This window comes from Merops nubicus, unplaced genomic scaffold (assembly GCF_000691845.1).
Source record: "Merops nubicus isolate BGI_N331 unplaced genomic scaffold, ASM69184v1 scaffold16427, whole genome shotgun sequence".
NCBI classification, from domain to species: domain Eukaryota; kingdom Metazoa; phylum Chordata; class Aves; order Coraciiformes; family Meropidae; genus Merops; species Merops nubicus.
This window is the reverse complement of record NW_008621140.1, coordinates 13515-40759: the sequence shown is the minus strand read 5'-3', so window position 1 is coordinate 40759 and position 27245 is coordinate 13515. Positions and strand designations below refer to the sequence as shown.

Below are 27245 nucleotides of genomic sequence, written 5' to 3'. Positions count from 1 at the left end.
CTGTCTCATTTTAAAAGGCTTGAAACAGCTTAGGGCTCTGCTTAACATGCCTTGTAGCACCTGATATCTGTTCATATATAATAGCAAGATTTTGGAAAGCTATATTATTGATTATTAATTATATATTATCATAGGAACTAAACCTTAATAGTACTTGAACACTCCAGAATAACCCATTCAATGGCTGTCTTTTTAATTGATAAATTAAACCTACCCCTGTCCCCGAAAACGGAAATTTTTATCTATTGTCAGCTTTCAACACCTTTCATGGCAGATGTGTTTGGCATACGTCAAGGACTGATAACGGGACTTCATTTTAGTGTGGCTTAGAGATATAGTCACTCTACTTTTGTGTTGAACAGTAACTTAAAAATAAATGCTTCTGTGAAGGAACTTCAGTCATCTGAGATAATCTACCCAACCCCACCCATACTATCATATTTTCTTTTTAATAATCTCTTCAGAATTAAATATAGATGTCATGACTAAAAAGCCAAACAAGTATATTTGAAAATATCCAAGAATTCTTTAATCTTAACAAAAAACACAAAACTTTTCAGTCCTTCTTGTGGAAAGATAAGAATTTGGAAGTTATTGGCAGAGTATGATGCCTATAATAATAAAAAAAAGACAGTTGCTAATTGTAGGAAGACATTTTTATGCTGAGATCAAACACCTAACGTTACTGTGATGAGGGTAGATTTTCAGCATCTCATTAAAGCTTATTCTGTACTTTCATACAGGTCATGCTTTTAATGAGTTCTAAATTAATTGACACTTTTCTTAGGTGATTTTAAGATTACTGTTCATTAACTATGATTTATGATTTTTGGATCATATTATATGTTACCAGAGTGAAGTCACACATGGGTAGTAGTTCTTCCATTTGGAATTTGATTAATCAGCTTCTAGTGTTAGCTGCTCATTCTGCAACTCCAGAAGCAGAGTCTGTGATGTGCAGATATGACTGTCTTCTTAAAATGAACAATTTGAAAGCTTTCACACTGAGATCTAATGAAAAACTGACTTATATTTTCAAAACTGTAGTTCACATCCCTTTCTTTTTGCATAGAACAAATAAAAGAAATTGATGGAAATCTCTTTCAATATGTTTTAATACCTACTTAGGCACATTATTGTGTCTGATGAAAATGCTAAGCTTCTGGTGGATGCAGTTTCAAGTTGCAAACTCAAATCCTGATTTGAGGTGCCAAAGCCTTTCTCGTAGGCGCTAAATGGTATTTTATGTAACTGGGCCTGAGACCTGGAAGTGGAATATCCTGCTGCATATGTTGCAAACTGCATCTTGTTGTAAATGAGAGGCACAGGTCCTGAGGGTATGGACTGTGTAATAAAGAAGCTAAGAACTGTTTTCTTTGTGTAAATCTGTACTTTTCTGAAGATGAAATTACTACAAATGCATGGTGACTTGTCCTCATTTTATGATATAAAACTGACTTAATATGAAATTTTTTTGTAAGTTTCTGCTAATGGTAAATTACCAGGAGAAATCCCATTCCTTATGCGACAAAAAGCTCAAACTTATATAAATAATTGGCTTCCTTGGAGTAGTTAATGTTGTGAGGTGAACCTCCTGGTATTTTCCATAAGGACTGTGAGGGAAGATTGTTAAGGAACTTGGGTAGTTCTTTTAAATGTGTACAAGAGAGGTATTCTCTACGAAGAATCTATTTCTCCTAAGAAGGAACAGTATTTTTGTCTCTTGGGCTGTGGAAAGTAGGTGAGGTTTGTGAGAGTTTTCTGTAGTGTGCTAATATGGAGGGAATCTTTTTTTCTCTCCTATGCTCAAGTTACAATATACTAAGCAAATATTTATTAACAGACCTTTTGGAGGCAGCGCGATGTCAGCAACTGCACTTGACACATCCTGGGTAACGAGGAAGCTTCGTTGCTTCCTGCCCCTCTCACAAATGCCGGCTTAGTTGCCTCATTGCCTGCCAACACAGTACATTACTACTTTACTTCTGTCCCCAGCAAAAAAGCCACAATTAAGGATACTGATGTTTCTGCTGAGTAGAAGCACTGGATTCCTAATCTGCTCCTCAGCTCTGATTCTTTCCCTGTGTCTCTGAGCAGTTGTTTTAGCACTCGGAGGGGTGCAGCACCTTCTAGTAATTACGCTTGTGGCTGTGTGAGTTGCTGCTCAGCTTTGCAAAGTGTGTGACAAATTATTGTAGGGTGGCTTGTTCCTCTGTCCTGGCATTTCACACAAGCACCACAGTTTCTAATTATTTCTTCTATGTGTTTAATCCAGTGCTTTTTCTATCAAATAACATTTCTGAGGGTGAGGTTTCCTTTACGGAGCCATACTTCCTCACCTGTCCCAGCCTTAGTGAGTAGTAGCTGGCTATTTTGCAAGCTGTCTGCATTGTAGAGTTTATTTTTTTCACTTAGATATAGAAACATCATCATTTATTAATTTTGTTCATTTTGAAAGATTTGTTGCATTGTCATTCCATGTTTCTGTCACTATTTCTGTTAGCTTATTTGTAGACCCTGGTAAGATTGGTACTGTGATCTGCACCTGTTCCTCTAAATCTTTCTCCTATTTTGCATCTTGTCCTTTCATGAAAATGCAGGGTGAGAAGGGGTGAGGGAAAGAAGATCTGCCACGGGAATTTCTCTTTCGGGGTTGTATTTCACTTTCAAGTTTTTACTTTGTCGCTGTAAGATCATATGCTGAAGTCTTGGCAAGGCAAAAGCTGGAAGTTAAGAATATACTGAGGAGAGAGGGTGACCATTCAGCCGGCGTGCAGCCGGCTCCTCGCTGTCCTTGAACAAGAGGGCTTGGGAGCAGGCTGAATGGATTGTCTTGCTGACAGCAGCCTACTCCTGAGGGCTCTCAAACACAGCTGAGAGTGGGTAGGGATTTACTGGGTGGAAATAACACAGCCGGGGAACATCAGCCTGGACAAGCGTGTGCGTCACGCACAGAGGGCTTGTGTGCGCAGCGGGACAAGGGCCCTGTGCCGTGGGCCCTGCCTGCCATGGTGGGGCACCGGAGCACCCTTCCTCTGGGGCAGGGCTCGCACTGAGCGGCACTAGAGGAGCAGGAGAAGCATTTTCCTCTGCCGTTCCAGTCTCAGTCTTCCCGAGTGTCGAGCGGTGGGCAGCAGGTTGTTGCCGGGTAAAGGAACGGTGCCCGCGCCCGTCGGTGCGGCCCAGCCCTGTCCCTCAGCCAGGTGCATTGTCATGCCTCCCAGAAACGGGCCTCGGGCATAGCCAGGGTGGCTGTGCTTATTCTGGAAGATTTCCGCTGCTGTGCTGCGGCCGTAGCTCTGTCTGTAGTGTCCAGGGTAGCTCAGTGCTGTCACAGTGACGGTACTTGCGTGCAGTGTTCCTGTGGCAGCAGGAGTGATGTTGATTCCTTTCCCCTGGGGTGCTTTCATGCCACCCTGCTGCCGATACTCATAAAAGCTATATGTTGTCTCTTCTCCCTGGTGTCTGTTGTAGTGTTTTTGTTTAGGTTTTGGAAGTGATTAAACCTTTTGTACATGAAAATCCTATTTATGTTTGTGTCATAGCACTTCTAGCTAGCTGGTTTTTTTTTTTCCATCTTAAGGCACTTTGATCAGGAGGACTAGTCTGGTAACTCCTTGTAGGGAGATGGCTTTAAGAACTCCTTTACTATTTTTGCTGTACTTCGGTGCATCAGTCTTGACTCACTTGTGCTTTCTCCAGAGCAATTAACCAGCTATGCACAGATTTGCATTTGTTTCTAGCTGAATTTGAAGTTGTATTCCCTGCGTATCATAGGTAACGTTAAAAGACTTTTCTGCTGGTTTTGGATCATTTTTAGGTACAACTATCATGGATAACCTTCTGTCAAAAGCTGTACTGTTCTACATGCTTCCTCCAAAATCTCTCGTACACTGGCAATTTATGTAAAGCCGTTCATTGTATCTTGGCGCTGTATTTTAAACACAGTGTTGGGAATGTTTCTTTCACTGCTCTCAGTGTAGTCACATGTCCTACATCTAGTATGGAGTGCAGCAAAAATTTGCTAGGGAAAAAAACTTCTGTGATCTCATATAGTTGTTAGTGCCCCACTATGTTGCTTTGTGTAGATCTTGCATATTTCTGATGCAGCACTGAGTTGAGGATTTTTTTTTTTACTTCTTTTTTTTTTACTTTCCCCCAGATTATGTACATTAATATAAAGTCACATTCCCCTCTTTCTTCTTTTCTTTTTGCACAAACTGTTTTTGTAATCCTGGCAGCAGAGTGCCACCTTCAACCAAAAAGGCCTGGTCTGATCTCCACAAAAGAACTCTTCGGTTTGGCAGCATGCGTCATTAGTATAGATTTAGACTCAGAGCAGGCACCCACAAATCAGGTTTCACACTTCCTGATTCAGTGTCCTAATTACCAACAGAGTCACAAAGGATGTGCAGTATTGCAAATTCTGCCTTTGGCAACATTTTCTGAATACTGACCAGAAGCCACTCATCCATATTTAAAGGCATTAATTTAGAGCTTAGATTCTTGAAAATTTTTATGTCCTGAAACTCATGTATTGTGAGTGTGTCTCTCATTTAGGCAAGTTTAAGATTCCTAATTAATTAGGAATAAATTCCTAATTTAATATGCTGCCCAACACCTAAAATGTACATCAGATTCTCCCGTTCACTATGAGAGGATCTAACCATTATTTCAAAGCATTAGGATTTTTACTCCTGACACCTAAATGCATCATTGTTGAGCTTGGCAATGATTTGCTCCCAGTCCTTGTGTAGTGTACAGTCTGAGCATTTTAAATGTCCCTGTTTTACCAAGGCACTTTGAGGATAAAGTGTGCACGCTGCAGAGAGGGGGTGAGAATACCTGGGTAAAATGAGTACACGGATGAGCTTAGTGCCTGTCTCAAAGGCTGAGTACTCAGAACAGGTAAAGAAGATTCCAGTGTCATTCAGAAAAATGGTTAAAGTGTATTTTAATTTTACACATCTTTTCTATTACATAAAACAAATAACTCAAAAGAAGATTAGGAAAGCACAGTTAAACCAAATTTTTAAATTAGCCAGAGCAGTAATTGATAGTTTTGTGTTGGTACCTATGGAATCTTTATTTTTTTTTAACCAAAAGATTTATTATTTTAAAGTAAGTTGGTAGTACCATTTAAGTTTTCTTTTAATACGTAAATTGCATTGCTGAAAAAAGGCCACGTATATTTTTGATTCGTTATCACGTCACTGGAATATTTTAGCCCTCAGTTAGACAAGCTTTTCTAACAGAGCTTATGCTGCTAAGGAGGATTTTTTAATTAAAATAATCGATTACTTTTATTGGTACTGAATTTCTTGTCATTGTGCTGGATGTCTTGTTATTGGACTAATACATGATGCTGAATGCAATGCTGTAGTACAAATACAATTTTTTCACTGTATATCTTGCTGAAAGAACAGAATGCGTAGCTGAACTTGAGAATTTTGAACGAATACTGTTTCCAGGTGCAAGTAGGAGAAGATGATGTACCCTTCCCCCTTTGTTGTAAAGTGGTAAATTGTTGCTATGGTGATCATTCTTTCCATCTCATCAGCTATAACCTGGTTTTCCACATTAACTGAATAGCTGCAAGCAAGGCATGATCTTTATTTTTTTGTGTGTCAGTTAATACTGTTTTGCCACATAGTTACTGTCTTGGGACTTAACATCAGCATCAAGATGAAGTGAAGGTAAGCAAGATAGTTCTGATTTTGTAGCATTTGAATCTGTGTGCTCATTTCAAGAATCTTCATGTAGCTGGCAAGAACTTTAAGCGGATTTCTTAAAGGAAGCTTATTTTTGGCATGTACACTTGATTTTTTATTTTTCATTAGTGGAAACAAGCTCTTGTAGTGAATGTGTGAAAAACTCAGTAAATCTCTGAATTGTCTTTGTTGTTTCTTCGCTAAGATGATGAAAACAGGATAGTTTAGCAAAATTTCACAGCATGGCTTTATTTTCTTGCAGTGTAAATCAGTACACATGGTTCAAATGCAGAAGGATGCCTGGACTGTGGTTGAGAGTAAGCCAAGTGACCTGTTGTAGAGTCACCAAAGAGCAAAACAGATGACTGTGGTCTGGGAGTGGTCCTGTACACATATACACAACAGATTTGTGTCAACAAAAAGGGCAGAATGAGCATGTGGGTCATCAGAATATTGTCTTGAAGCCAGAGATGCCCTGTCAGCACCACTGTGAAGATTTTTCAGGAACTGGGCCAGATGGTGTGGCAAGCCTTGGAACCATAGGCAGGATACTGTATAGGTACAGCACAATGAACATGAGTTTTTAAATAAACTATTTGAACTTAAATTGATACATTTAAAAGACAGTATTTGTCTAAACTCACTTACATGTTGTTTGTTGCAGTCTTTCCTTTTCCTGTAAGATTTGAAGCATTTGAAAATGTAACCATGTTAAGTTGTGTCCTGCATTACTAACAGCACATGAGCAGCTCTGCGTTTCAAATTTTGCTCATGTGCCAGGGTAATTATTTTTTTTATTTTTGGCAGGGACCTTTCCCCTCTGTATTTCATCTGCATTACTCATGCCCATTTTAAATTCTATGTCACAACCAGTAAAGGGACAAGATCTAATCTCAGACAAAGTTTTTGATTTATTACCTGCTTTGTGGTCCAAAAGAGGCCTTGAACGATAGAGAAGTATTCTCAAAGATTCTACTCAGAGTCTATAATTTCATGTAAAAGCATCTTCATAATTAACATATATGAAAATGTAAATAAGACTCTTGATTTATTTGCTAATAGTCTCTTTGGTTTCTATATATGAAACAGTATTTTTCAGGTCACAGAATACTGTGCTGCCATAGGCAGACTTCCCATTCAGTGTCCCTGACCTGTATTTGCAGCCAGGGATGTTTTGCTAAATAATGTCAAAATCATGTCTCAGAGTAGTCTCCTAAAGGATGTGGTGAAAGTTATATAGTACAAAAGTAAGTGCATTAGCTGTAGAGCCAAACTAGGAGTTGAACTGTTATTTCAGGTAAGAAGGGTATCACTGCATAGTTTTAAGTCGAGAGGAAGGTACCTTGAATTACTTAGATCTTTTGGAAGTACTTACTGCATGACTACCAAAGGTTTAATCCTTCTGGCCAAACCAGAGCTCACTAAATAGCCTAACAGAAGATGCTCCATGAAAGTGAGGAATGCCATATTTCCCTCTAGCTGCAGAGGATGAGAAGTTGCTGAGAAAGCATATTGTGAATGTGCCTAAGCCAAAGCAGCTGCTACAGCATTCTTATAGTATCTGTTTGCTTTGCTGACTTTATCAGGTATGGTATTTTAGTTTGTGAATCTGCTCATCTACTTTTCATCATCTCTTTGCTTCATTTCCCTGCACTGATCTGCGTGATAGTACAAACTGACCACCTACAAAACAATACACCAAACCACATAAGGCACAAAGTCCTTACACATACTCTTCTATCATGGGAATAGACCACAGAAGGACTTTGTTGTCATGTGCTGACCCTTTTCTGTTGGGGGAGGCTTTTGGCTTTGTGAAGGAGAAGCAGCATGTTTTGTTGCTGCATCTTCCTGAGTAACATTTCCTACAAAAATAGAAATTCCTCAATAACAAGAGCAAAGTGACCCATGGCTCAAGTAGTCCCCAGTGTCAAAAAAATAGTTGAGTAGTCTTTATACCAAGCTCTTTATTTACTCAGCCTTCTCACTTCCTTACTTCTTTCCTGAAGCCAGCAGTTTCAAGTATGTTTGTAGCCTGCAGTGCCAGCGAACCCCTGCCAGGAATCATCTGCAGGCAGGAGACATGGGCTGGTCTGAGCACAGCAACGGCTGCTGAGCCTGGGGGAGGAGATGCTTCCTCCCAGCTCTGCTCTTCCTCAGATTTAAACATACAGGAAACTACAGCCTTGCCTTACCTGGGTTTTTTTGTCCTACACAGTCCCTTAAAGGGATCTAGTGTGTTTCTTTGTTATATGACTATAATTGGGAATTTGATGACCTGGAAAAAATGTATTCAGGCAAAATGCCAGTTAGAGAAGAGAATCCTCTGAACATTAGGACTGTACACATGGGATCTTGTATTTCCTTCTGTATTATTCCCCTCTGTAGTAATTGCAGGGGTTTTTTAATGGTTCAAGTGCTGTTGTTTTGGAAACCATATGCACATTTATATAGTACCAAAGTGGTTCAAGAAAAGACAAATATCAAATCAAAACAAAACCACATTTACCACATAAAAGGCCATAAGATAACTGTTCTTCATTCAGCCTGAATGTGTCAAAGTGTGCACAGGTTGCCCTGGTTAATCCTCTTAGATTCTACCTGTTGTCTGTAGCCACTGTTCCGTTTATTTTACTATCCATTAGTTCAAATAGCTAGTTCTGAATTCTCCTGCATGTAGTGGTAAATAGACTTTGTGGTTATGATATATGAAAAATAATAATTCAAACCTGTTTCCTAGTGGTGTTGAAACAGATTAGAAAATACAGCTACAATGTTAAACAAGTTCCATATTTTAATTTATTATTTACAAATTTTTTTAAAAAAAAATTGTTTTGGTCATTTTAAGTAAGGAATGATAGATAAGCTATTGGTGCCTGCCAGAGAATATCTCTTGCTATGGATTGAAACGTATAGCATCAAAACTAATTTAAGCTAGAAATGATAAATAGTGATTAAAACAAATCAAAACCAAACTAATATCAAAACAAAATAAAAACAAACAAAAAATAAAACCTCTTCCTTCTGGATTCCTCTGAACCTGGTCAAGAATTGCAGTTCTGCCTTCTAATTGAAGTGTCAAGGATGCAGTGATTTATCTGAGTGAATGTAGTGCCACCCTTGTATTCAAAGACTGCCCTTAATCCTTTTCTTGCCTTCATAATTCACAAGGAAAAAGACAAAAATGGCCCATACCTATTGCCATAAAATTTTCCAAGCTACATTGTGTATTGTTATGTTTATTCACAAAATGTATCTGAAGATATATTTTTTCCTATTTATATTTTCCATTTTCTTCACTTTGACTCAGTGTCTCTACAGATACTCTCAAATACTTTCATTCCTTCTGTCTTTCCACGGTGTAGCAGCTAGCTGCTTTCACAGCTTCATTGCTGCTGAACATACTTCATTACTAACCTGTTTGGCTTCTTGCCTTTTAACGTTTCTGTTCTCTGATATAAGCCTGACACTGTTAAGAGGCAAAACCATTGTTCAGAGAACTTGCTTAGACAGTATGTACTTTGCTCCTTTTAAGCACTCTGAAAAATGTCATCTGAAGGATAACAGAGAACTGCTAGACCTTTCATAAGTATTTTCATCTGAGATTAGTGACACTGTTTCTGTGTCCCACAGCCTCTAAACCCAGCAAGCTACAGGAGAGAAACATGGTTGCTCCATACAAAAAGCAGTATAACAAGAGAAATAAAAATAAATTTTCTTTTTTTAAATCTGATTTGTGGTAAGGAAATCAACAGACAACACCAAGATAGAGATCATTCTCCTTAGCTAAATTGCTTCTTAGCTGTGTAAATTTTTCTGTATATAAAATATTGTGGATTAACTATTTGAAATTTTGTCATGGTCTTTCAGGATACCAGTGCATTCTCTTAGTGTGGTTTAAAAGTGCTTGATGCAGAAGGCAGTTAGGTTCATGGATTTATTCCAAGCTAACTGTTATATTTTACATGTAAAACAAATCTTCTGGAATCATTGTTATGTGTAGGAAAAGAGACCACTATAAAGAATAGATTGGTAACATTGGTACTGTAGTTACCATGAAGAACAGTGGACTGAGAAGGCTTTAGACATAGTGCGTTGATTTACTTGAAAGGACACTAAAAGAAAGTAGGTATAACCTGCAAAGAAATCTTTTGAGTAATTTTAGTTGTGACATTGTCAGTACTAAGACAAAACTATTGACATTCGTATTGATATTGATAATTAGACATTATGCCATACTAATTGACCTGAATAACAGCCCTTTTTTCTTTAGTTTACTTCAAGAACAGATGGATACCAAACATCTCTTAAATAACCTTACTTTTTTTTTATTTAATTTAAGTTTCTGCATTCCAAACTTCATATTATCAAAGTTTTTGAAGCTTGTGTTAGATGTAATTCATACACTTTAATGCAGAGATACTGTAGCAGGAAAAGTAATTAGCTGGAGGTGGACTCTGCTTAATTCTCCCATGGGTAACAGGGCTAACTTCAGCTCTGACACAGGCTGGGGGAACTCTCACTCACACAGAGCCCGTCTGGCTGCAGTCTCAGCGGGCGCGTTTCTCCTGCGGCTGTGGGTCGCTCGGGTGAGCCTGTGCGGCCGCCGGGCTGGGCTGGGGCTGCTCCCTTAGGCCTGGCTTAGCTGAGCCTTTCCTCACTCCCACCTAGGACAGCACAGTGTGTGGTGTACTAGGCTTCCACGTAGGAGGGTGGCATAGAAGGGGCTTCCCCCTCGCTGTCAGTGAGTTAATGTGGTGGGTATTGAAAATACTACTACTCAGCTCAAGTATTTCCAAAGCTTTCCACAATATCCAGAATTCTGTCTGTACTGATCTAATGTTCTCCGGTTCAGATGCCCCTGCCTAGAGATTCCTAAACTACGCAGATAAGAATCTGCACGCTTTAAATTTAGTCCACTTTGCAACTCCCATACTCTCCCCTGCACAAGATAAACAAGTCAGTCATGCTTCTGCTGGGGAAACACCATGTTCATATAGTTCATCTGCCTGCCCGTAGCTCCTGGAATGCACCATAGGTGAGATTCATGACTGAAACTCTCTTCCGCAGCAGCTCATGGCCTCATCAAACCCTGAAGTAAGCTCCAGCATTTCTTTTTAAGCAATTAAGTCCCTATTAAGTACATTATGGAGCAAACTAATGCCCAACTGCCATAGCAAAATGTCACAGAATACTATTTAGCAACATATTGATGCTCTTACACCCCACTGAGATAAACATTTCAGAATGACAGCACCACTGATGCTCCCAACATGGATATCAGTAACCATATTTACTCCAGTGTGAGTCTCAGTGTTGATCCCAGTTAGAGATAATGAGATTCAAAAGATGGAGGCACATGTGCATGGTTAACACCGGAGAAGCTTCTTATTCGTGCAGGGTCATCTTCCACATTAATGAGTGACTGTTAAATTCAGTGAAAGCTGTAGCAGACACTAGCCAAAGAAAGTCATGAGTAATGTATAGAGGCAAGAAAAAGAGCCTGAATATTTTTACAGTGACTTGCAATTGAGCTGCCTAAGTGGTATTAATTGTACAGAAGGATGCTGTCAAGTGGAAACGCACCTAAGGGCAAAGACTTCAACAGTTTGGCCTTCCTGTGAGGAAACTGTACCTCTGCCTTGCTACCGCTGTTTGGCTGACTGCCACGTCTTGCTGGCAAGGAATCATCTTTTCATAGGTGGAGTGACACCTTGTTCTCATGACAACAAAGCTCAGCTTTGGTGAAACAAAAGGGTTCACTGCTAGCAAAGTAGCTTTGCAGGAAGAAATGGACACCTTTGGTGTCCTAGCCATTTATGGCCTGGGGTATGTAGTTGTGTAGCCTCAGGTGCTCTGGAGGAAATGGGACCTCTTTAGAGTTCATGATTCCTCAGTGTGTGGATTTGGTGTCTTATACTCACCAAAAGAACTGGGACCTCTTACCTTGGGCAGTGAGGGACTGTCACATCTGCATTCTAACAGAGACTACGATTGCCAAAAGAATTGTCCCAGTATCACAGAGTCTTATGCCAAATGTTTATGAGAGTCAGCCTTCTTTTTTCTCTGACAATATGCTTGCTTCACACACAAGATCTTGTGTTATAATAATGTAAACAATGCATAGGCATACATCAGTAACTGTACTATCGTGGCTGATCATATAGTTCCTGCTGCTGGTTATTTAGTATGTTATCTTTTAAAATGTCCTTTGTAGCAGTGGCAATAGTATTAGACTATTTTTATATGGGAGAAGTCTGGTTGTTCTATCATCACAAAAGGATGATCACTGTCTAGTTTATCTGTGTGCAGACCATATTATTGTCTCACAAAACAATGTCCCAGTGCTAGGATAGCTTTGTTAAGTTTAGACATAGACATAATGGTGCAGGAGCTAAGAATAACTCATCTAATTGATAGTAATGATTATAGAGAAAGGACAGGTTTGATTACTGTTACTAAGCAAGCACATACTGTACAACTATTCATGAACTGAGCAGAACACATAGGGGATTATATGATATATTTGTTTTGATTAACGGTTGCTTCCCCCCATCCTGAATACAAGTTGAAGATGTGAAGTGCCTATTTGCTCATTATCTTTTATCTGAGAGACCTAGAGGGACCTGCAGGAAGGCAGCATGAGCTGATATTTATCCAGTAAATTACGATAAGCTAAGGCTTTGAAACAACTTTCAACATTTATCCCTGCACACGTTTTAGGGAGGATGTAACTTCAGTCTGCTCCAGGCACCACAGATGAAGTTATCTGTGCGTGTTTTTTTTGTCTGTGTTTATACTGTTACCCTCGGGATTAAACATCCCCTTAGTAATGAAATGTCTGCCATACTGTTGATCTCTTGCTACTCGTTCTGGTTAATGTTTACGTTTGATTCTTGCTGTGTCTAAGACACACAGAACTCTTCTTTATTCCTTGGAAATAAAACTGAGTTTTCACAGTGAAGTTGTTGAAAACTTCAGTGTTTGACTGCTGTCGGTTCAGTTCGTATCACCTGGCACGTGGGAGGAAAGCTGCTGCTGCTCTTGTCCTCAGCTCATTTTTTTTCTTACTTAAGTGTAAGTGTCCTACCAGAATGTTATGAGGAAATTTCTAAGATTATGAAATTTAATACATCTGGTTTAGAAATGTTATTATCTCTGGAGGCTCAAAAAACTGTGTTGGTTTGTCATGCTTCGCTTCCCCGTTGTCCTAACGAACCATTTCGTAGCTCTAGGCTATCTGCTGATGCTGTAGAGGCACGGAGAGCTCACTGCCATCAGGAATTGTTAAACAGATGACTGTTCAAAAAATGAAGCAGGGAGGGAAGATGAGACAGTGATGCAAAACTGCAGTACTACAAAGCTTTCAGTTTGCACAGTCTGGAATCAGGGTGCGCAGGCTTGTCTCGAGGCCTTGTAATAAACAGCAGGAGAGAAGTGGAAGCAGAGGGCAGATTACGAAGGTATGCCGAGCTGTTGTCTTGGCTTCAGAAAAGTTGCCTTCTCAGTTTGTTTTGGATTTGAAACCCAGTGAGTTACAAGGTTTTAAAACTGTTAAGTCCCCATTGGTACAAATGCCTATTGAAGAATCAAGCATTTTTCATCCCGTTCCTTTCCGAGATGGTCTGATTGTGTCTCAGTTTTGGGGGCCAGCATATCTCAATTTCACGTACAGCATCCACCATTAACTTTGGAATGTTGTGAAGGTGATAGCATAGCACACTGCATCCTGGTCTCACAGACCCCTGTTTAGGAGACAGCGTGGTGGCCCAGTCTGACCTGTATATTTCTGTATGCAATCTGGTAACGTGTATAAAAATCATAATCCCAAACTTCAGTCAGACGCTATTTTTTTCTATTCAGAAATTTTAATTATAAGCTTGGGCTGTAAATTGTGTGCCTACAAGCGAACATGATACAAAGATGAGCAGGATGAAGAGCTGGGGGGATGCCTGGAGTGCTGTGCAGTTCCTCGGAGGAAGCGGCGTGCGCTGTACGCTAGGGCGTGTGGGGGCCGAGCACCCTCGATGCGACTCATAAAAAAAGACTTGTCTGTCTATAAACTGTTTTCTACTCTGTACAGAACTGCACATGCAAGAGCTAAAGCTGATGCTGCGGATCAGGCTGCTCAGGCTTCTCAGCCGGAATGTGATATTGCAAGAGCCGGTGCCTCAGGAATGTGATATTGCAAGAGCAGTTGCCAGAGAACTTTCACCAAATTTCTACCAACCAGGTAATTATGGATTGGAGGTGTTTTTTTGTAGCTGGTTTTGTTGTGTTGTTTTTTTTTTTTTAAATGTTCTGTGTTAAGTTAAAAAGTTGATTTTGTTTTCAGTGTTGTCATTTATAGAGAAAGAATGTGTAAGTCATGAAGAGCATACATTGCTCAAGGAGGATTTGTTTTCATTTTCAAATTATTTGATGACTTTTGTAGAAGAACAGTTGAGTGTCAAAAAGTGTTAAGCGTACAGCTTTGCCTCCAAGTAATAGATTCTTCAGGACACTGTAAAAGACAGACTTCAAAGAACGTAAATCAACAAATTGGGGTATTTCTGCAACATGTTTATTAGGGGAAAGATCCTAAGGTTTTTTTTTTTACTGTCCAAGGGAGTTTTTGATGGTCTTGGATTCTGGAGAATACTTCACCATTACACATACATAGCCTGTGAGGGGATCTTCCTCTGCTATGCCTCTGGTACTCTAGGGAATCACGTACTCAAGATAGAGTAGAATTAAGTCTGTCACCTGTAGCAACACTGCAACCCATTTTCACCTGTCATGTGATTTGGAATGTTGCTACAGAAAGAAGTTAAGTGGGTTTTGCTTTGTTTTTCTGGTGTCTTTCAATGACATTAATGGTTTTGTGTTCTGGTCTAGTTTAAGATTAGATAGATAAAATGGAACTCCACTTGCCTTTTTAATATCTTTTCATAAATCTGTTCTTTCTTTCTTTCACCTTTCATGTGAGTTGTGTCATATCTTGTTATTACTTTTCAGGGACTTGCCTGCACTTGTATGTTAATGCAGATTACAGCTCTGAGATTCTTTTTCACTCACTGTCATCTTCTGCACATCCTTGTTCCAGACACAAACCCGTTTTTCTTAACTGTACCTGTATGGTGGCTGCAGGCTGATATGATGACACACAAAATGGAAGAATAGCAACATTCTTCAGCATTTTCAAACAATCCACCTGTTTTCTTCAGTTTTTAGTATAATTGGCCACTATATATAACTTGTTACTATATCATTACTGTTAGCTTAAAGAATGTGTGGGGTTTTTCATTATCCCTAAGTACTTGGTTGTGGAGAGCAATTGGTGTGTTTTGAGGCTGGGAGGGTTGTGAGCTCTTTTTAATTTGTTTAGTGCATAAGTCAGGGGCTGTTCACCTCATGCAGCTTAGAGTCTCCATTCCCCTCATCAGTCTTGCAAACTTTCTTTGTACTCATACTGATGTAAATTCATCTTTCTTGCACAGGGCTGTCCAGAGTGGTAGGCAAAGATCAACAGAACTATTTCCAGCAATAAGACTTTACTAGCTTTAAAATGGTGTCAGTATATTCCCTTCACTGTTGGAAAGAATTTCAATGCAGCCTTTATTGTGGACTTAGATTAGTGGCCCATACTTACTCCTTTGAAACCCAGGTCTTTCTCTTTTTCCATTATTTCATTCTTCCATCATCTGATGAAATCCCAGTAGATAGCAGCAGTTCGTCTTATCAGTCATAAGTAAAGAAGTCATAAGCTTAGCCATGCAAAGAACTAATAACAGGGACCCTGTCAAAGGGCACACTGCTGGCTCATGTCCACCAACACCCCCAGGTCCCTTTCTGCCTGGCAGCTTTCCAACCACTCCTCCCCAAGCCTGGAGCCTTGCCTGGGGTTGTTGTCACCCGAGTGCAGGACCCAGCACTTGGCCTCACTGAACCTCATCCAGCCGCCCCCAGCCCATGGCTCCAGCCTGTGCAGCTCCCTCTGCAGACCCTCCTGCCCTCCCCCAGACCCACACTCCCACTGCATTTCATGTCATCTGCAAATTTACTGAGGGTGCACTCAATCCCCTCATCCAGGTCACTGATGAAGATATTAAACACTTGATGTCCTAAACAAGGCATGAGAGAAATCAAGGAGCAATTTATCAATTAATGCTCTCTAAAGAGATGGACAGAATTTCTTTAGGTGAAATACATGAGCAGAGAACAAAGATTTTTCCAATTAAAAGAATAAGAATTTTCAGGTTTTTTGGTTACTGTTCCAGCATCCGTACTAACATGTTACACATCGCTAATTTCCAAAGTAAGCATTTTAAGCTTCTGATAAGGCAATTTCTAATGGCTTCTAATGCTTTTAATTAAATGTGTTTTACATTCTCTTTTGAACAGTGGTGGATGTCTGTAGCCTTGGAAGAAAACTCATCCTTCCTACCTTCCCCCTCTCTGCCATCTCCACCTCTTCAGTTCACAAACCCCAAACTCCATATGGACAGGAAAGAGATTTCTGCCTGGAGCTAATTAATTGGAATGTACTGGCTAAATGTGGACCAGGCCAGATTTTTTTTTTTTTTAAAGCCAATTACCATGAACATTTTGCCTGATTAGAGTTACCAGCCGTGCCATCAGTTTGTGCCTTAAAGCACACAGGAGCTCATGGGTTATTCTTAGTCATGCAAGAGTCTGTTCATTTTCCAAAGTTATTTGGCATACAGTTTAATCATCCTCACACAACTGTTGTTGGGGTTCTTGCTATGGCATCTTTTCTCTACAGTTTGTTGCTTCTATCCTCTTTCTACACAACTCTGGAGAAGCCAGAGCCTATAGAAGTATTCTAAGGCATTTCTGTTGTATCAGGTAATCGAAGAAAGAAGGTCTGTTAAAAGAAAAGGTATCAATCTCAAGCTTTATTCTTGTTCTCTCCTTTCTTTTTATAACTCTGGCCGTACCAGTCTTCACAACTTGACTTCCAGATTTATCACCAGTCTCTCCATGCGCTAGGTAGCGATGATGCCCCCGCTCTTTCTCTTCCACATCTTTCCTCTTGCCCAGTGTTCTAGGCCCATCCAGCTTGCTGGCAGTCTGCACCCACCCTGTCTCATCGCTGAGCTCCCCTTGATCGGGCGGCCTGTAGTAGACACCAGCCACAAGACTGCCTTTGTTATCTTGATCCCCGATTCTTCCCCATAAGCTCTCGACCTCCTCGTGGCTGTTCTTAAGGGACAGCTCTGTGCAGTCCATCAATTTTTTAACATAAAGGGCAATGCTGCCAGCCCTCCTTCCGCTCCTGTCCCTCCTGAACAGTCTGTGGCCATTGATAGCCATGCTCCACTCCCAGGATTCGTCCCACCAGGTTCCAGTGATGGCCACTATGTCCTGGCCTTCCTGCAGCACGGTAGGTTCCAGCTTCTCCTGTTTGTTGCCCAGGCTGCATGCGTTGGTGCAGAGGCGCTTCAGCTGGGCTGCTGGATGTGTTAGCATCCTAGAGGGCATCCCTTTAATCCCCGAGGGTGTTCCTTGACTACCCTGTCATTCTCCTATTCCTCTAAGCCTGGCATGTTGTCCTGTTGCTTATCAGGGATGATCACAGCATCACCACTCCCTCCCCCCTTAGCATCTAATTTAGAGCCCTGTGAATCAGCCCTGCTATCTCTTAGACAAAAATCCTTGTCCCCTTTTGAGACAGGTCTCTCCCCTGAGAGGGTAAACCAGAGGAATCAGAGGGTGTTCCAGCCCTCTGATCATTTTTGAGGCCCTCCTCTAGACCCACTCAAGCAGGTCCATGTCTCTCTTACAGTGGGGACCACAGAACTTCACATAGATCTGAAAAAGAATTGTGTTATTCAGATTATAGCCCTGAGTAATGTAAAGCAATGTACTGTTGTTCAGTATGATGTAGAAGCTCATTCTGAGAATTTGGAGGAGTTGAAGATTTCTACCTGTTAGTACCAGATGAACAAGATAAAGTATTTTGTTGAGGGCAGTTGCCAGACTGTGAAGAGTATGGGATAGATTTGCAAACAAGGAGCAGTAAATAGACATTGCAAACTTAGCATTTAGAAATGAGAACTTAGAGCACAGAGGTGAAGCGGGTGAAATGATACCAAGTGAGATCAGAATGGTAAGTAGCATGATGACTGGGATTTGTCTTAAAATACAAAAGATAAAGAGTATGTTGGGAAAGAAAGCAGAGCAGGATAGAAGACTAAACAATTCACTTGCCCTTGATATTACCAGAATTAAATTGGTTGTTTTATTTCTCTAGTTCTGATATCTGCAGTGCAGCAGTCAGTTTTGTTGGCCCACTTCAGACCCATAAGCTTCTTAATTGATTCCATGGCTAGATAAAATAAATTAATTCTGCTGGTGTGTGATGCAGCTTAATGAATACTGTTTCTGAATATTGAAAAATACTGGATTAACCCTCTATCATCCCAAGAAAAACGATAAAACTATACGTTCTTAAAAGCAGCACATTTTGGGTTTCTTTATTTTACCCCTGCTTTTGCTTTTTCAGGTTCATAATTTCAAGTGTTTTTTTTTCTATAAACATAAGGGGATAGAGGAAACTTGTAAAAAAATGAAGTCTAATGTCATATAATGTTTAGTCCCTTTGAAATATCTACAGTTTAAGTAAAGGCAGTAATGTATAGCTAAATTTATGTCTAGAATCAATGGAGTCTAAAACTGTCTAGTGATGTCCACATTACTTTGCCCAACTAAATCATTCAAATGTAGTTTCAGTTGTTTGGTGACATAAATGTATTTCATGTCTTCCCCGTATTGAGCCTTACAGGCACACATTCCAAAGGCATAAGAAGTGCTGACATCTAGAATCTAAGCCTTGAGTGCATATCCTAGGCTCTGGTTTTTTAAGTGCAGAAGTGTTCAAACAGTACAGGCACTGTTTCTCTATCAAATAAAGGTTTTTTGAACGCCAAATGTTAGAAAGGCTTTGGCAATGATTTCACTTGGTGATTATGTTTACTGAAGAGCAATAATATTGTGTTGAAAAGCATATGACAGCTATGAATAGTATTTTTCTCCACCTAAAATCTCTAAATCATGTTATGTTGTGGTTATTTCAAGCTGTGTGTGGAAGTAGTTGCAGTTTTAATCTGAAGCTGATTGATCCATATCAGCAAAGTCACTGCTGTATACTCGACAGATGGATCAGGAGGCTGAGGGCTGGTTTGTGCAATAAGTTATATTTTAATTGTTCTCAGTATATGATATCCAATTCTACAAAGACTAATGACTAGTGAAATATCATGGCTGATATGTTGCATAGTTAACATAGTAGAAATTCTCTCCTTCTTACAGAAGTGTTCAGTAATTTAGTAAAAAGAGAGCTCTAATCTAGGACGGTTTGCATACAGACTGCAGTGTCCTGAGTGAGCAATAGGCTTTGGTTGTGTCACCACTAGCCCACAGATAACTGGTAAACCTTGCAGTGTAGGCTGAGAGTCTGCTAACAGTTCATATGTGTAAACAACATTATGTTTTGAAATATTTGTTTCATGGGTGGAATTTATGTATAAGTGCAACATGAATTTTCCTGTAAACATGAAATTCTAATGTCATTTATTACAAAATTACTCTTTATAAGACACTATATGTTTGTTAACTCTTTATGTAGCACTGAAGATAGGTTACTTCACATAGTGTGTACTCTAGTTTAAAAAGCAGAAACAAGTACATGTTGACCTGATAATTACTTCCAATATACCTTGGAATTGAGTCACATCATTTCAGTATCAACAGGATACTTTAAATATTTTCTTCAGGAAATATTTTTTTCATGTTTTCTTCAGGAAAGGCTCATCCTTTTTTAAAAAACATTTTTACCATAAAATTGCACAGAATAAGAGCCTAAATACTATTTCCATATATTAAGAAGGTGGTTTTGCCGTGGTTTTCAGTTTACTCTGAAAAACAAATAAGAGAGGGTATGTCTGAAGAACAAAATCGGTCTCTACAGTCAAGAACACGTCAGCCTCTAGGTTTTATATATAATTTTGCAAGTTGTGATAATGTAATTAAGCATAGTGTCCTTGGTAATGCCAGGTAATTCCCATTTTATCATTTTTGCACAGGGTGTATACTTACAGCACCTTCCATGCAAATCACATTTATCTGATTTAAAGGTTGTGGCTGCACCTTCACAAACTGGAAGGAGAGAAGGTGAAGGAGGATCTTGTGCAGCAGCCAACCAGTTCACAACTGGGAGTACCGACCCACCATGAGGACAGGAGACACCCAGGTGACAAGATTGTTAGACTCCTATAGCCTGTGCTTACCTGTAGGGTCTCACAGGAGCCTCCTTCCATTGCATAGGAGTCCAGGGCTGCAGTGACAGGCATCTCCTGTCGTATGGTGAGAGGCTCTTCTCTCTACTGCATAGTGTCTCCAGCTTAGCTCTGAGAAACCTGCTCTCCCAAAGCTTTCTTGCTGCTCCCAGAGAGTGGAGTTTCTAGCAGAGTCCTAGTGGAGTTTGCCAGAGCTTTCCCTTTAAGAAGCAATGCTTCTGGAACTGTGAAAACGTTTCTTGTGAAGATTGTTGATACCAAGAGAACTCACTATCTGAAACAGCTTGGGTTCAGAAAAAAACCTTTTAAACCTGAGTGTCCACTGCACACCTTCTTTTTACATGTAGACCAAGTAAGGTGTTATAATGTGTCCAAGGTCTCACAGGAATACATGGAAAGTTGCAAAAGAGTAGGCAGCAGTGGATTAACTATTGAAGAAAACAGCGCTAGACAGATCTAAAATGTACTAGAATATAGGCTATTTTCATTCACATAATACTATTTTAAAATCTATATTCTAGTATATGTTAGTTCTGTAAATTGCTAACAATTCTGTTAATTTATAATATTAGAAAACTGCAGCAGAAGTGTTCTTATATTATTTGAAAATATGTTGTCCTGTAGTCCTGCTACAAAATATAAGCATTTTTTTGTTTGATGTGTTGTTACAGAAATCCTTTCTGTCAGTTAGAAGTATTAGCTTAATTTTGAGAATATAGAAATCATTATACCAAAATGAGCCTAAAGGTCATTAAATTACAAAAACAAGATTTATAGCAGGTGACTCAGTTATGCATATTGACTATGAGATTCAGAATTGCTCCTCGAAGGATCACAAGCCCTACTGTAGGGAATCCTAGTGCCTTCGACACTTCCTGAACTCATCCTCAGTGTCCCACCCTTTTCCTGTGACCACATCTTTTCTTCGTTGTAAAGAAGCCAAAAATCCATGAAACTGGCTTTGAATAGTCAGGACTATAACCTGAAGCTTGTATATATACAATCCTGAAACAGCCCCATGCTGCCAGTGTGTGTACATCACCAGGCCATGGGGGAAAGCATGTGGCTGTCACCTCTCTAAAACAGGCTGTGGCAGAACCAGGTACCCTTCTCTTCTCATTTACAAGGCTGGCCATGCTGTCACATCACTTACTGGAGCCCTTCCAGGAGAAAGGGCATGTTACACAAGAACTCTACAAGAAATTCTGGATTTAGAACAGCTATGAGTGTGTCTGCAACCAAACCAAAGCTTCCCTCACCTCATAGCCATCCAAGCAGACTAGCAGACAGTGTGAGACTCTGTGTGCATATATCACACACGTCTACACAGTCCTTTAGCTTTCAGAGAGTATTGCACCTCAAATACTGGCTAAAACATGGTTTAATGGTGAAATCCAACTGCTGGCATCACAACGGCTCTGTGAGGCAAAACTGCCCCTGGCTGACCTTCAGCCAGCAAAGGTGCATCAATTTTTAACTGTAGTGACGTGCAAGGCCAGCATGTCACTAAGAAAACACACAGGTTTATCCACACAGTTTATCCACAAGGAAGGCTTACCTTTACTTGGTTAGAAAGCATTTCTTGGTTCTGCTTTCCAGACCAGGTTCTCCTTAGGCACTCAGACATAAAATGTCTGGGAATATTTCTACCGGTTGCTTGGACTGTAAACTGAAGAACAAAACTCCATGTTTATTTCCTAGACAGATAATCCCACTTTACCTTCTTCCCACCCTCAAAATCCTATTCTCTTCCTTATTAAGATCAGGCAACTGAGAAATGTTGTAGGATCAGATCTTAGTGACTCCCTTTTCTAAGTCTCTTGGTCCTGGTTCTTTCAAGCTCATGCTGTAGAGTGCTATTGTGATGAAGAAACAGGACTCTGCTGCCTATGTCTGTTGTGTTAGGTAATGCCTTTAAACAAAGGGGACAAGTGTTCTTGGTCCTCAGAAGGAGGAGCCGTGTTCTTGCTGCGTGGAGCCAGTGGTTCAGCTGGTATTGAATACAGTGAACAGATGTAAAAAAAAAAAAGGGTTTGGGCAGCCTCCAAAGGTAGCTTCAGCACAGAGCTGAGAATTTGTGTGGAGAGACCTGCCTGTCAAGACCGGAGGAGAGGATTGTGGCTCGAGTAGCCATATGTTGTGTACTGGGGGGAGGGAGGGCTGCTCTGTCAGGTTAAGGCAATTGCTGGATGTCTGGTCAGACACCCTGAGACATTACTTGGGTGGAGATGGCTACAGTTTTCTCTGCTGGGGCAGTGTCACTTAGCACCAAATATTGCCAGACAGCCTGTAAAAATATGTCATTGTTAGCCTGTTGACACTTAACTTCTTTGGGAAGTGCCTGTGAAAGATGAGTTTGGTTTGGTTTTTGTTTTCGTGTAGATTTGTTTTTCATTCTGCCAGTCTCATGCAGACATGAGCAGCTAAAACTTGGCTTCATTCTGTTTTCCATTCTGACAGAGTGTGGAGTTCTTGGGAGGAGAGGGGGTCCCTCTGCCTAGCCTCTGGAGGCTTTTAATTTGGTCATAGGGAACAGTGAAGAGTTGACATTTCTGAGGCCCAGATGTGTTCCTTATGAAAGTGCCTTCAGTCTGTCAGGAGCTGTCAAATAATAGTAAAAGTCACATCTTGACATGCATTGGTGAGTGGAGAGCTGTCCCAGGGTGTGAAGTTTCTAGATAGGTGAGGAACAGATCAGGTGCCACTTGAGCAGCGCTGTAAGGCCCAATAAATGGTATTTTGGCTGGGATGCTTTCACCACAGCAGTCGTAATACGTGAGCTAATGTGAGTGTGGATGTGTCCTTAATAAATAATAATTGCAATTTGACAGCTCCATGGCTTGGGCTTAAAGGTTAGGCAGAGAACTTGTAGCTATCCTTTTCTTTTCACACTCCTAATTACACCCCATGTGGAAAGAGAAGAAACCCAAAGTTTATGCATATTGAGATTATTACCTTAATACCTCATTAAGATAATACTATTAATTACCTATTTATATAGGTAATACTAATACTGATTAATACCTCAGCATTACCTTATGCATCTCAGCAAAGATGGAAGGAAATGCCCTACGTGATGGAGAATTTTGCAAATGGTGATTGTAACTGTAACTTTATACAGGGCAGCCTCTCCGTCGTGTTGTGCTGCCTTTCCTGTTCACCAGGAAGATTATAAAAAGCCATAAGAACCAAGCCTCTAGTCCTCTGCAAGCTGAACTCCTCAAAGCTTCCTCCTCTAATGTCATTGGAGAAAAATCCTGGCTTGTCTACATCCAGCCTTCTTTCTTAACAGCTCCCTCTTTCTACCACTGGTTTTCAGAGATGCCAAAAATGTGATTTTCCTGCTCAAAAGACACTGCATGACAAGTAATTCCTCTCAGCAGTGCTTACTTACCAGATGACTCCAGAACTTCCAGGAACTTCGTGCTGCTCTTCCTTCCTCCCATCTTAGCACTGGGTGGTGATGCATATGCTTCTGCCATCTGTAAAAACACTGGATCTGCCTAGCACAGCCAGAGCCTCCTGCACACTCAAAAGCAGAGACATGTCTGCAGACGTGCTTTCTCTGGGCATAGGATTTGCCTATGACATACACCACAGATAAGCCTCATTTACAAAAGATAAAAAAAAAAGTCAAAAAAAAGTGGTTCTAACGTCCATCTTTGCTTCTGCTTAGCAAACGTAGAAGTAGAGAAACAGTTGCAATGTATTTGGCAGAAGCCATTAGTGAACAGACAGAAAGACTGTTGCAGGTCTTTGTTCATAGAGCTCCCCAGGTTCTGCCCTCTTACGGGATCCAATCCCTGAGTCTGGAGTGTGGCCTCTAGGAATAAAAACAGAAAAAGCTGCCCACAATACAGACAAATTTGCAGCGATTTTATTTCCTCAGCAGGGTGTTTGTTCAAATCTTAGCACTGAACTGTTAAATCATACAACCAAAGCCTGGAGCAAAGCATCTCGGCCAGATTGTCTTTGTGTAGGCAGCTGCATAGAGATGCACCTTGTTAAGTCAGTCCTGGCAGTGAACGTGCCAGGGGTGTTTATCTAGGATTTGGGGTCAGACATCTTCATACAATCTGCTCTGTAAGTATTTCCCTAATGAATGTGAGCAAATCTGTCTTCCTAGCTTCTAAGTAGAATTGAGTTACTGGCTAGAGTGGTTAACCTGAGTCTTCATATGGTAAGTGATTGTATTAGGAAGACGAAGCCAGTGTGTAAGAATTTAAGGCACATGTATGTGTATATAAGACAAGGTAATATGCACACAAAGGGGAAAAAAGTTATTGGCCGTATTTCCTGTAGATTATAAGGGCAGAAGAGATGTTTCATTCTGATGGTTAATTACTTCCGTGTCAAAGAGATACTATGATCATAAGGGTAGAAGTTAGGTAGATTAGGGTAATGAAGTAAAACGTACATCAAAAAATGCCTCTCAGAAAAAGAATGAATGATAGATACATAAGCTAAGTTAGTACTGAGTCCCCCAGTCTTCACTCAGAGACAGTTTATGTCCTATGACTCTTTGCAAAGCTGAAGACATAAAGTGACTGAACCAAATTAGTAAGTATTCCCAGCAGTTACCAAACAGTACTCCAGCTACTGAGCAATTTAGACTCAATCACTGCAGATGTCAGTGGATATTTGGAGACACCCACCCCTGACAGCACTTTAACAAGGCAATCCAGTTTGACATCCCAATGCAATAGTTTTACTGTGAAGTCTTTTTTTGTTTGTTTTGATCACAATATTTCTGTTACACTATTTTTCAGGTCCTGATTATATCAAGCAAAAATTTCAAGAAGGAGTAGAGGTGAAAGAAAAATCTGAAGAAAAAGTTCAGGAAAATCTGCCTACCCCAAAAGAGTCACCTCACTTTTATCGAAAAGGTACTACACCCCCTCGAACCCCAGAAGCAAGTCCAAGACATAGTCCTCTTTCTTCTGAGCCATCTCCTTCAAAACAGCTGAAAAAGCAAACCTCTAGTTCTGAGACAAGATCCAGTCAAGAAAAAATGCTTTTAGCCACTGAGAATATAACACCCATAATTAACAAGCCTTTATATTCAAAAGCTCCCGTGAAGGAGGAAATAGCTGTGAAACACCAGCCAAAGTTTTCAGCCCATCACAATCCCACCAGCACAGAGAACGGGGAGCTGCATGGTCATTACCATGGCTATTATGTTAAAACGAATGCCACAGGGCTTCCACAGATGCTCAGGGAAGAAGATGAGTATGTCAACCCATCCCCGTCAGCACTTGCACAGGTGCCATCCTCACAGAAGTCACGTCCTGCTGGATCTGAGGATAAGCCACATGCCAAAGAAAACAAACCTGACATAAAAATTAAGAAACCAGAATTTGCTGTACCAAAGAATCCAGTGAATAACGAGTCACGTTCAGCAGTGGGAAACAGCTCGGTGAGTACTGCAAGAAACCCCTTAACTTTCACTGCCCTTCTGCCTCCTAGCACTGAGCTTTGCAACCTAGAGAGAGGTGAAGCTCATTCCTGTCAAATCTTCATCTGAATACAGTCTGCTACACCAGACTGCAATGAAGAGCAAATATTCCAGTCCTTTATATTATCCTTCTGGGAAACTGGGAAGGGATAGTTGAGAGCTAGATACCCGCAGACTTTGGGAACGTGAATCCCTATCGCAGCCATAAGCACAGAAGTGTCTCAGTGTGTGTATATGTGCAAATATATATATATATATATATATGTGTGTGCTTTCTGTGTTCACGTAGATACATAAGTGCAGAAATATATATATATATTTCCCCCCTCAAAACAGTGTTTGTTGTACTTGTGCAGTACTGGGAGTAGCAGTCGTACTCTTCCCCAGAGGTCTACTTCTGACTGCTGCTGGAGACACCATGCTGGCCTGTGGTCTGATCCAGTGCAGACAATCTCCCATTTGCATTTTTTTCTCAGTGTTGATTGTAGGCTCTAAACACAGGCAACTTGTGTTCAAATACAAACTGTTTTAAAATGCATACTTCTGGCAACACTTGTGTTTTGCAACGACATGAAAAATTATACTTTCTTTTTCATCAGGAAATGGAGAAGGAGTTTTAAAACTACAGTCAGCTCAGTGTAAATCTGAATCTCATTGTTATTTAGAAATAACAGAGCTATCAAGTTATATAGAAAAAGAGGGGTGACTAGTAGCATTTCTATTCCATGTTAGAAGAAAAAGCCAGGTTATCAAATTCAGAATCTCTGATAGTAATAAAATTATTTTCAGATGACAAGAAACCCAGGAAAATGTTAGCTGTAACTTCAGAACCTAAAGTTAACCTTTAGTAAATGATAATTTTCATAATGTTTCTTTTTTATCAGCATTCTTTGAATCATTTTTGGTACTCCAGTAGGAAAAAAACAGTGTGTCATTATTGATGGGATAAACAGAATGACCCGTTTGATGAGATCCAGGTCGCCTAGCTCTGATCTCAGGCAAAACAGTTGAATAATTGACACCAGACTTCATTAATAAAAAATTTAAAAATAAAGAGACGTTAGAATTTCTAACGGACATGCGTTGTAAAAGACAAGTTTGTCATGCTCAGCTTTGACAAGAGGGATCATATCCTCAGTCAAGAAGGTGACTTGATTTGCTTTTACACAGTTACATATTCTGACCAGGAAGCCAGGAGTAATGTGGAAGCTAAATGTCACATTAAAAGAAATTTTAAAAAACTGATGATTCTCAACAAGGAATTAGAAAAACATCAGTACCTTCTTATTATTGTGGTGAGGTCATTCTTGCATTAATTCTGCTGCTGTATTTTATTAACGTTCTTATTAATGACACGGAAGAGGAAATAAAAATGTCACTCATTAAGTTTACAGAAGTCTCAGAGACCAGGAGGTGTGTCAGTAATGAGGAGCAGTCCGTGTCAGTCCATGTCAGAGCAGTACTGAGGCTGGCCCAGGTGACCCGCTCAGGCAGATGCAGGTACCCTTACCCCTGTGCAGCAGTTAACAGAGCACGGCCGTGCAAAGAAATCCGACACATTGATTCACCTTCAGTAAGTGCACTTTATAAAATAGTCTCCCAAGCTAACAGGCAAATGTGTAAGAAGATCCATTAGCTGGACAGCTTCAGATAAGTCTTATTTTAAGTTGCTTTTAGTGATATTAGTAACCATAACATCGGTTCTCAGATGCCGGGTTTTGGGAGCTGTTGCTGAATAGTTTGATAATGAGCATTTTGCCAGGATGATGTCCTCTGGTT

General features: G+C 40.2%; 1 protein-coding gene across 1 annotated transcript in view; it reads left to right on the top strand.

The window, feature by feature from the left end:
• Window positions 1–27245, top strand: part of JPH1 (junctophilin 1) — a gene marked incomplete at its 5' end in the record, with an annotated part of 44249 nt that overhangs the window by 10971 nt on the left and 6033 nt on the right. Inside the window, 3 exons of the mRNA XM_008944371.1 lie at window positions 13795–13877; window positions 13909–13944; window positions 24781–25427. Coding sequence (XP_008942619.1) covers window positions 13795–13877; window positions 13909–13944; window positions 24781–25427 — 766 coding nt within the window. The remainder of the gene's footprint in view (window positions 1–13794; window positions 13878–13908; window positions 13945–24780; window positions 25428–27245) is intronic.